This window comes from Coregonus lavaretus (assembly GCF_964263955.1).
Source record: "Coregonus lavaretus genome assembly, contig: HAP1_SCAFFOLD_973, whole genome shotgun sequence".
NCBI classification, from domain to species: domain Eukaryota; kingdom Metazoa; phylum Chordata; class Actinopteri; order Salmoniformes; family Salmonidae; genus Coregonus; species Coregonus lavaretus.
The window spans coordinates 102,601-114,319 of record NW_028165980.1 but is presented as its reverse complement, the minus strand read 5'-3'; the positions used below and the strand labels follow the sequence as shown (position 1 = coordinate 114,319).

At 43.5% G+C, this 11,719-nt stretch overlaps 1 protein-coding gene across 1 annotated transcript in view; it reads right to left on the bottom strand.

Annotated features, from left to right (window-relative positions):
* Positions 1-4,500: 4,500 nt before the first annotated feature.
* LOC311115245 (RAB11-binding protein RELCH homolog) overlaps positions 4,501-11,719 on the bottom strand; it is a gene marked incomplete at its 5' end in the record, with an annotated part of 61,776 nt that continues 54,557 nt past the window's right edge. The window contains one exon of the mRNA XM_084190442.1: positions 4,501-5,699. Coding sequence (XP_084046568.1) covers positions 5,579-5,699 — 121 coding nt within the window. The 3' untranslated portion in view covers positions 4,501-5,578. The remainder of the gene's footprint in view (positions 5,700-11,719) is intronic.

Below are 11,719 nucleotides of genomic sequence, written 5' to 3'. Positions count from 1 at the left end.
TTGTATTTTTCTAGGAGTGAGAGAGAGGGGGGATATATCCTGGAAGCATTCTCTGGAATTTGATCAAACTAAATGTTCTACTTCCATGCTCCAGGAACACAGAGCAGACTGAGATGGAGTTGGACTTCTAATTCTGTCATTCCAGGTTCCGTGAAACTTTCTTCTGATAACGATGATCCAGAGAAGCAGGGATGTGTTGTATGAGTGAAGTCATATCTGATATATATACAGATATACTCTGTTTGTATACACTGTATATGATTTGTTGCTCTTGTTCCTGTTATACAGTTGATATTAGCCTATACTTCAATGCAAGTTATTTTCTATGTTAATAAAGCTAGTCTCTTCTCCCCCCCCCTCCTCCGGCCCTTCCCGTAAGCCTTCGCTTAGTGAGGCATATTTGTGGTGAGGCCTCCCTACAGTTAGCAGAGTGGCAATTAGGAGCTGGAACTGACTAGCGTAGCAATTAAATGCCTCAACTTAAACTCTGAACATATCGCTAACACAGGACATGCACAGTTCAAGGCTTCAATTTAGCCTCTAATACCAAACTTAGCTAAAGCCACAGAGCCATCTGCCTGTGTGTGTGTGTGTGTGTGTGTGTGTGTCTGTGTGTAAGGCTAAACATTGCCCAAAAGGCCAAAGCAAAGTGATTAATTGGGCATGTTCGGCAAATAAGCCACCATCCAACCTAATTTCTGCTACAGGCAACGCACTTACAAAGGGATTGTAAAACATGGACAACCAGGGAAGGCCAAGAAAGGGTTCCATTAATACGTGCTCCAGTGGTCTGCCACACTGGGAATGTGTGTGTGTTTTCGGCCATAAAAGTGACCACAGTGCTGGACTCAGCTCAAAGGGTTCCTTATCCTGTTTGCAGTTGTGTCACTGACAAACACGCACACGCACACGCTGAAGGGCAGAGAGCAGTAGAAACAGCAGAACACCATTGCTACTTGAAGACCATTTGTGCAGCGTGCTTCGTAAACAGACATGATTTTCTGACTCACCACACACACACTGTAGTAAGTTAAGTAAAAACAAGAAAGTCATCATTCAACAAGGTTGGGCTTAAAAGCCTCCTCTGACACACTGCAAACATAGCTCTCATGCAAATCAGCCACACACTCTCTCTCGCTCTCTCTCTCACACACACGCACATTCACACAAATACCAACATGCTCCCACTATGTTCCATTCCTACCCACACAGTACACTGTCCTCAACTATATCAATTATTTGTCCACCTGGTGAGTTATCAGCAACAAGTTAAATATTAAAGGGAATATGCTAATTCTGTTCTGTATGAGGGGTGGGGACAGGGTGATATATTGACAGGACAGCACATAGCTTCACACATCACTCCCTATAGTACACTGTATACCGGTGCCAGGACTCTGTAAATGGTTTCGAGTCTGACCCAGTCTACGGGTCAGCAACCGTCTGTCCCGGCTAGTGAACTTTGGAATCCTGGACAGACAAAGGGACATAAAGCTCTTTGAAGTTCTAGAAGTAGCGGCGTCTGTGAAAGATGAGGGGGATTCTGAATATTTACCAACGTTTATTACTCTGAACACCTGCTGAAACTTTGAGCTCTATATTAAAAGGCAATGAGGATGTTTTACATGCACACATACAGTACCAGTCAAAAGTTTTAACACACCTACTCATTCCAGGGGTGTTCTTTATTTTTTTACTATTTTCTACATTGTAGAATAATAATGAAACCATCAAAACTATGAAATAACACATATGGAATCATGTAGTAACCAAAAAAAGTGTTAAACAAATCAAAATATATTATATATTTGAGATTCTTCAAAGTAGCCACCCTTTACCTTGATGACAGCTTTGCACACTCTTGGCGTTCTCTCAACCAGCTTCATGAGGTAGTCACCTGGAATGCATTTCAATTAACAGGTGTGCCTTGTTTTAAGTTAATTTGTGGAATTTCTTTCCTTCTTAATGCGTTTGAGCCAATCAGTTGTGTTGTGACAAGGTAGGGGTGGTATACAGAAGATAGCCCTATTTGGTAAAAGACAAAGTCCATATTATGGCAAGAACAGCTCAAATAAGCAAAAAGAAACAACAGTCCATCATTACTTTAAGACACGAAGGTCAGTCAATCCGGAAAATTTCAAGATCTTTGAAAGTTTCTTCATGTGCAGTCGCAAAAACCATCAAGCGCTATGTTGAAACTGGCTTTCATGAGGACCGCCACAGGAAAGGAAGACCCAGAGTTACCTCTGCTGCAGAGGATAACTTCATTAAGAGTTACCAGCCTCAGAAATTGCAGCCCAAATAAATGCTTCCCACCGTGAAGCATGGAGGAGGAGGTGTGATGGTTCTTTGCTGGTGACACTGTCTGTGATTTATTTAGAATTCAAGGCACACTTAACCAGCATGGCTACCACAGCATTCTGCAGCGATACACCATCCCATCTGGTTTGCGCTTAGTGGGAGTATCATTAGTTTTTCAACAGGACAATGACTCAAAACACCTCCAGGCTGCGTAAGGGCTATTTGACCAAGAAGGAGTGCTGCATCAGATGACCTGGCCTCCAAAATCACCCGACCTCAACCCAATTGAGATGGTTTGGGATGAGTTGGACCGCAGAGTGAAGGAAAAGCAGCCAACAAATGCTCAGCATATATGGGAACTCCCTCAAGACTGTTGGAAAAGCGTTCCAGGTGAAGATGCTTGAGAGAACGCCAAGAGTGTGCAAAGCTGTCATCAAGGCAAAGGGTGGCTACTTGAAGAATCTCAAATATAAAATATATTTTGCTTTGTTTAACACTTTTTTGGTTACTACAGTGAGGGAAAAAAGTATTTGAGCCCCTGCTGATTTTGTACGTTTGTCCACTGACAAAGAAATGATCAGTCTATAATTGTAATGGTAGGTTTATTTGAACAGTGAGAGACAGAATAACAACAAAACAATCCAGAAAAACGCATGTCAAAAATGTTATAAATTGATTTGCATTTTAATGAGGGAAATAAGTATTTGACCCCTCTCAATCGGAAAGATTTCTGGCTCCCAGGTGTCTTTTATACAGGTAACGAGCTGAGATTAGGAGCACACTCTTAAAGGGAGTGCTCCTAATCTCAGCTTGTTACCTGTATAAAAGACACCTGTCCACAGAAGCAATCAATCAATCAGATTCCAAAATCTCCACCATGGCCAAGACCAAAGAGCTCTCCAAGGATGTCAGGGACAAGATTGTAGACCTACACAAGGCTGGAATGGGCTACAAGACCATCGCCAAGCAGGTTGGTGAGAAGGTGACAACAGTTGGTGCGATTATTCGCAAATGGAAGAAACACAAAATAACTGTAAATCTCCCTTGGCCTGGGGTGCCATGCAAGATCTCACCTCGTGGAGTTGCAATGATCATGAGAATGGTGAGGAATCAGCCCAGAACTACACGAGAGGATCTTGTTAATGGTCTCAAGGCAGCTGGGACCATAGTCACCAAGAAAACAATTGGTAACACACTACGCCGTGAAGGACTGAAATCCTGCAGCGCACGCAAGGTCCCCCTGCTAAAGAAAGCACATATACAGGCCCGTCTGAAGTTTGCCAATGAACATCTGAATGATTCAGAGGAGAACTGGGTGAAAGTGTTGTGGTCAGATGAGACCAAAATCGAGCTCTTTGGCATCAACTCAACTCGCCGTGTTTGGAGGAGGAGGAATGCTGCCTATGACCCCAACACCATCCCCACCGTCAAACATGGAGGTGGAAAAATTATGCTTTGGGGGTGTTTTTCTGCTAAGGGGACAGGACAAATTCACCGCATCAAAGGGACGATGGACGTCAAACCGTCAAATCTTGGGTGAGAACCTCCTTCCCTCAGCCAGGGCATTGAAAATGGGTCGTGGATGGGTATTCCAGCATGACAATGACCCAAAACACACGGCCAAGGCAACAAAGGAGTGGCTCAAGAAGAAGCACATTAAGGTCCTGGAGTGGCCTAGCCAGTCTCCAGACCATAATCCTATATAAAATCTGTGGAGGGAGCTGAAGGTTTGAGTTGCCAAACGTCAGCCTCGAAACCTTAATGACTTGGAGAAGATCTGCAAAGAGTGGGACAAAATCCCTCCTGAGATGTGTGCAAACCTGGTGGCCAACTACAAAAAAAGGGTTTTGCCACCAAGTACTAAGTCATGTTTTGCAGAGGGGTCAAATACTTATTTCCCTCATTAAAATGCAAATCAATTTAAAACATTTTTTACATGTGTTTTTCTGGATTTCTTTGTTATTATTCTGTCTCTCACTGTTCAAATAAACCTACCATTAAAATTATAGACTGATCATGTCTTTGTCAGTGGAAAAAACTTACAAAATCAGCAGGGGATCAAATACTTTTTCCCCTCACTGTACATGATTCCATGTGTTATTTCATAGTTTTGATGTCTTCACTAATATTCTACAATACAGAAAAACCCTTGAATGAATAGGTGTGTCCAAACTTTTGACTGGTACTGTATATACACACAATCACCAAAAGCATGTGTACATAAGTACACACTTGTTTATTTCGTGTTTTATTATTTCATGACACCAATCTCAAATGTACATAATAATATGGGTACCGTCCTCTTCATTTCAGTGTATCATACAGTTATTTACTTGTAGTGCATAAAATGTTCACAAAAATAAAATAACTAAACCCAAATCAAACAGCCACTTTAAAAAATAACCACCAGAGACACTGCAACACGCAGAGGCAGAACGAGGCAGAAAAGGAGAGAAGGAGAGAGAAATGGAGGGATTAAGGAAGACAATCAGTGTTCTTCTCTTTACCATCACAATTCCAACAGAAAAAACCCAAAGCCAATGAATGGTAGTGATGCTGATGATGTACATCATCTATAATAAGACGACTCTGAAATCAAAACAGAATAAAGAGAAAGTAATAATAAAGTGAAGGGCACATTTCTTTGGAGGAATAAAGTCTTAAGACATAAATAATTTATAAAATATCAAAACAATGAGAGACGTGACAAAATAAAGGCAGATTGTTTTCACTTCAAGTAGGCGATTCCCCAGAGCCATGAACATACAGACGTCAGTTAGTTAGCTAGTCCTCTCCATGTTGACACAAAAAGGTTCTGGAACAATCACATTCTGACGTAGAACGCCACTAACATTCTAACTGGACTGGACTGCAACGTTCATAAAGCTTTTGGTGCCAACATGGCGCCTGTTAAAATTCTAAATCAAACCCAGTTGGCCAAATCTTAGTGGCTGTATCTCAATAGTATATAATGACTTCCTCTCCTTGAGACGAGGAGAGGAAACCACTTCAGACTATTGATATACACCCTGGCCCTGATCAAATACGTTTAAAAGGGCCCCCTTCCTTCCTTCCTCCCTCCCTCCCTCCCTTCCTAGGGCTCAGCCACATTGCTGTCTCCTGTCCAGTCAGGGAGGAGTGAAGGATGCATTTAGAAGGTGTTCGAGCAGAGCCCCTGATCTGGCCTATCGCTGGTGGCTGGGCCGGCGCTCCCTGACACTGGAGGCTCATGGGATATGTAGTGCGCTGGCTGCCAGGCAGTTCGGTGGCAGAAGGATCACTTCTTTCTCTGGAAGACGTTGGCCAGCATGGCGCCCGACGTGGTCAGCTGACCCATCTTACTCAGGAACTTGGTCTTGGCGTCTTCCCCAACCAGACTGGCAGCGATGGACACAGATCTACAGGAACAGAAACACACACAGTTTGAACACATGTAAATATGTATTAGAGGTTAAACATAGTATCATCATTGGTCCACAGATATACAGATCCAGTATATGGTTTAATTGATGATAGCCTGTACAATGGGATATAGATTATATTATAGCCTGTACAATGGGATATACAGTGAGGGAAAAAAGTATTTGATCCCCTGCTGATTTTGTACTTTTGTCCACTGATAAAGAAATGATCAGTCTATAATTTTAATGGTAGGTTTATTTAAACAGTGAGAGACAGAATAACAACAAAAAAATCCAGAAAAACGCATGTCAAAAATGTTATAAATTTATTTGCATATTAATGAGGGAAATAAGTATTTGACCCCTCTGCAAAACATGACTTAGTCCTTGGTGGCAAAACCCTTGTTGGCAATCACAGAGGTCAGACGTTTCTTGTAGTTGGCCACCAGGTTTGCACACATCTCAGGAGGGATTTTGTCCCACTCCTCTTTGCAGTTCTTCTCCAAGTCATTAAGGTTTCGAGGCTGACGTTTGGCAACTCAAACCTTCAGCTCCCTCCACAGATTTCCTATACGATTAAGGTCTGGAGACTGGCTAGGCCACTCCAGGACCTTAATGTTCTTCTTCTTGAGCCACTCCTTTGTTGCCTTGGCCGTGTGTTTTGGGTCATTGTCATGCTGGAATACCCATCCACGACCCATTTTCAATGTCCTGGCAGAGGGAAGGAGGTTCTCACCCAAGATTTGATGGTACATGGCCCCGTCCATCGTCCCTTAGCAGAAAAACACCCCCAAAGCATAATGTTTCCACCTCCATGTTTGACGGTGGGGATGGTGTTCTTAGGGTCATAGGCAGCATTCCTCCTCCAAACACGGCGAGTTGAGTTGATGCCAAAGAGCTCCATTTTGGTCTCATCTGACCACAACACTTTCACCCAGTTCTCCTCTGAATCATTCAGATGTTAATTGGCAAACTTCAGACAGGCATGTACATGTGCTTTCTTGAGCAGAGGGACCTTGCGGGCGCTGCAGGATTTCAGTCCTTCACGGTGTAGTGTGTAGTGTGTTACCAATTGTTTTCTTGGTGACTATGGTCCCAGCTGCCTTGAGATCATTGACAAGATCCTCCCGTGTAGTTCTGGGCTGATTCCTCACCGTTCTCATGATCATTGCAACTCCACGAGGTGAGATCTTGCATGGAGCCCCAGGCCAAGGGAGATTGAAAGTTATTTTGTGTTTCTTCCATTTGCGAATAATCGCACCAACTGTTGTCACCTTCTCACCAAGCTGCTTGGCGATGGTTTTGTAGCCCATTCCAGCCTTGAGTAGGTCTACAATCTTGTCCCTGACATCCTTGGAGAGCTCTTTGGTCTTGGCCATGGTGGAGAGTTTGGAATCTGATTGATTGATTGCTTCTGTGGACAGGTGTCTTTTATACAGGTAACAAACTGAGATTAGGAGCACTCCCTTTAAGAGTGTGCTCCTAATCTCAGCTCGTTACCTGTATAAAAGACACATGGGAGCCAGAAATCTTTCTGATTGAGAGGGGGTCAAATACTTATTTCCCTCATTAAAATGCAAATCAATTTATAAAATTTTTGACATGCATTTTTCTGGATTTTTTTGTTGTTATTCTGTCTCTCACCTTTCAAATAAACCTACCATTAAAATTATAGACTGATCACGTCTTTGTCAGTGGGCAAACGTACAAAATCAGCAGGGGATCAAATACTTTTTTCCCTCACTGTAGATGATATTATAGCCTGTACAATGGGATATAGATGATATTATAGCCTGTACAATGGGATATAGATGATATTATAGCCTGGACAATGGGATATAGATTATATTACAGTTGAAGTCTGAAGTTTACATACACCTTAGCCAAATATATTTAAACTCAGTTTTTCACAATTCCTGACATTTAATCCTAGTAAAAATTCCCTGTCTTAGGTCAGTTAGGATCACCATTTTATTTTAAGAATGTGAAATGTCAGAATAATAGTAGTGAGAATGATTTATTTCAGCTTTTATTTCTTTCATCACATTCCCAGTGGGTCAGAAGTTTACATACACTCAATTAGTATTTGGTAGCATCGCCTTTAAATTGTTTAACTTGGGTCAAACGTTTTGGGTAGCCTTCCACAAGCTTCCCACAATAAGTTGGGTGAATTTTGGCCTATTCCTCCTGACAGAGCTGGTGTAACTGAGTCAGGTTTGTAGGCCTCCTTGCTCGCACACGCTTTTTCAGTTCTGACCACACATTTTCTATAGGCTTGAGGTCAGGTCTTTGTGATGGCCACTCCAATACCTTGACTTTGTCCCCATGTGCAGTTGCAAACCGTAGTCTGGCTTTTTTATGGCGGTTTTGGAGCAGTGGCTTCTTCCTTGCTGAGCGGCCTTTCAGGTTATGTCGATATAGGACTCGTTTTACTGTGGTTATAGATACTTTTGTACCTGTTTCCTCCAGCATCTTCACAAGGTCCTTTGCTGTTGTTCTGGGATAGATAGTACATTAATCTCTAGGAGACAGAACGCGTCTCCTTCCTGAGCGGTATGACGGCTGCACAGTCCCATGGTGTTTATACTTGCGTACTATTGTTTGTACAGATGAACGTGGTACCTTCAGGTGTTTGGAAATTGCTGAGGTCTTGGCTGATTTCTTTTGATTTTCCCATGATGTCAAGCAAAGAGGCACCGAGTTTGAAGGTAGGCCTTGAAATACATCCACAGGTACACCTCCAATTGACTCAAATGATGTCAATTAGCCTATCAGAGGCTTCTAAAGCTATGACATCATTTTCTGGAATTTTCCAAGCTGTTTAAAGGCACAGTGAACTTAGTGTATGTAAACTTCTGACCCACTGGAATTGTGATACAGTGAATTATAAGTGAAATAATCTGTCTGTAAACAATTGTTGGAAAAATTACTTGTGTCATGCACAAAGTAGATATCCTAACTGACTTGCCAAAACTATAGTTTGTTAACAAGAAACTTGTAGAGTGGTTGAAAAACGAGTTTTAATGACTCCAACCTAAGTGTATGTAAACTTCCGACTTACATTTTTAAATGTTTAGTCATTTAGCAGACGCTCTTATCCAGAGCGACGTACAGTTAGTGAGTGCATACAGGTTTTTTGTTTTTTTCATACTGACCCCCCGTGGGAATCGAACCCACAACCCTGGCGTTATAAGCACCATGCTCTACCAACTGAGCTACACGGGACCCATTACTTCAACTGTATATACTGTACAATGGGATATAGATTATACACAGAGTATACCAAACATTAAGAACACCTTCCTAATATTGAGTTGCACCCCCTTTTGCCCTCAGAACAGCCACAATTCGTCGGGGCATGGACTCTACAAGGTGTCGAAAGCGTTCCACAGGGATGCTGGCCCATGTTGACTCCAATGCTTCCCACAGTTGTGTCAAGTTGGCTGGATGTCCTTTGGGTGGTGGACCAGTCTTGATACACACAGGAAACTGTTGAGCGTGAAAAACTGTTGACACAAACCGGTGCGGTCTGGCACCTACTACCATACCCTGTTCAAAGGCACTTAAATCTCTTGTCCGGCCCATTCACCCTCTGAATGGCACATATACACAATCCATGTCTTAATTGTCTCAAGGCTTAAACCTCCTTATTTAACCTGTCTCCTCCCCTTCATCTACACTGATTGAAGTGGATTTAACAAGTCACATCAATAAGGGATCATAGCTTTCACCTGGATAGTCTTCGTCGTGGAAAGAGCAGGTGTTCCTAATGTTTTCTGTGTAATGTCCCCACAGTGACCGTACGTACATACCCCAACCAGAAGCCATGGATTACAGGCAACATCCGCACTGAGCTAAAGGGTAGAGCTGCCGCTTTCAAGGAGCGGGACTCTAACCCGGACGCTTATAAGAAATCCTGCTATGCCCTCAGACGAACCATCAAACAGGCAAAGAGTCAATAAAGGACTAAGATTGAATCATACTACACCGGCTCTGATACTCGTCGGATGCGTCAGGGCTTGAAAACGATTACATTTAAGTCATTTAGCAGACGCTCTTATCCAGAGCGACTTACAAATTGGTGCATTCATCTTAGTATAGCCAGTGGGACAACCACCCTTTTTTCTTTCTTTTTTTATGGGGGGGTGGGGGAGGGGGGGGGGGTAGAAGGATTACTGTTATACTATTCCAGGTATTCCTTAAAGAGGTAGGGTTTCAAGTGTTACCGGAAGGTGGTTAGTGACTCCGCTGTCCTGGCGTCGTGGGGGAGCTTGTTCCACCATTGGGGTGCCAGAGCAGTGAATAACTTTGACTGGGCTGAGCGGGAACTGTGCTTCCGTAGAGGTAGGGGGACTAGCAGACCAGAGGTGGATGACTACTTTTTATTTTATTTTTTTATTTCACCTTTATTTAACCAGGTAAGCCAGTTGATAACAAGTTCTCATTTACAACCGCGACCTGGCCAAGATAAAGCAAAGCAGTGCGATAAAAACAACAACACAGAGTTACATATGGGGTAAAACAAAACATAAAGTCAAAAATACAACAGCAAATATATATATACAGTGTGTGCAAATGTAGCAAGTTATGGAGGTAAGGCAATAAATAGGCTATAGTGCAAAATAATTACAATTAGTATTAACACTGGAATGATAGATGTGCAAGAGATGATGTGCAAATAGAGATACTGGGGTACAAATGAGCAAAATAAATAACAATATAGGGATGAGGTAGTTGGGCGGGCTAATTTCAGATGGGCTGTGTACAGGTGCAGTGATCGGTAAGGTGCTCTGACAACTGATGCTTAAAGTTAGTGAGGGAGATAAGTGTCTCCAGCAAAGGGGAGCACAGCCGCAAGCTGCCCAGTGACACAAGCCTACCAGACGAGCTAAATCACTTCTATGCTCGCTTCGAGGCAAGCAACACTGAAGCATGCATGAGAGCATCAGCTGTTCCGGATGACTATGTGATCACGCTCTCTATGGCCGATGTGAGTAAGACTTTTAAGCAGGTCAACATTCACAAGGCCGCAGGGCCAGACGGATTACCAGGACGTGTACTCCAAGCATGCGCTGATCAACTGGCAAGTGTCTTCACTGACATTTTCAACATGTCTCTGACTGAGTCTGTAATACAAACATGTTTCAAGCAGACCACCATAGTCCCTGTGCCCAAGGACATTAAGATAACCTGCCTAAATGACCACCGACCCGTAGCACTCACGTCTGTAGCCATGAAGTGCTTTGAAAGGCTGGTCATGGCTCACATCAACACCATTATCCCAGAAACCCTAGACCCACTCCAATTTGCATACCGCCCCAACAGATCCACAGATGATGCAATCTCTATTGCACTCCACACTGCCCTTTCCCACCTGGACAAGATGAACACCTACGGTGAGAATGCTATTCATTGACTACAGCTCAGCGTTCAACACCATAGTGCCCTCAAAGCTCATCACTAAGCTAAGGACCCTGGGACTAAACACCTCCCTCTGCAACTGGATCCTGGACTTCCTGACGGGCCGCCCCCAGGTGGTAAGGGTAGGTAACAAAACATCTGCCACGCTGATGCTCAACACGGGGGCCCCTCAGGGGTGCGTGCTTAGTCCCCTCCTGTACTCCCTGTTCACCCATGACTGCATGGCCAGGCACGACTCCAACACCATCATTAAGTTTGCTGACGACACAACAGTGGTAGGCCTGATCACCGACAATGAGGAGACAGCCTATAAGGAGGAGTTCAGAGACCTGGCCGTGTGGTGCCAGGATAACAACCTCTCCCTCAACGTGATCAAGACAAACAAGATGATTGTTGACTACAGGAAAAAAAAGAGGACTGAGCACGCCCCCATTCTCATCGACGGGCTGTAGTGGAACAGGTTGAGAGCTTCAAGTTCCTTGGTGTCCACATCACCAACAAACTATCATGGTCCAAACACACCAAGACAGTCGTGAAGAGGGCACGACAAAGCCTATTCCCCCTCAGGAGACTGAAAAGATTTGGCATGGGTCCTC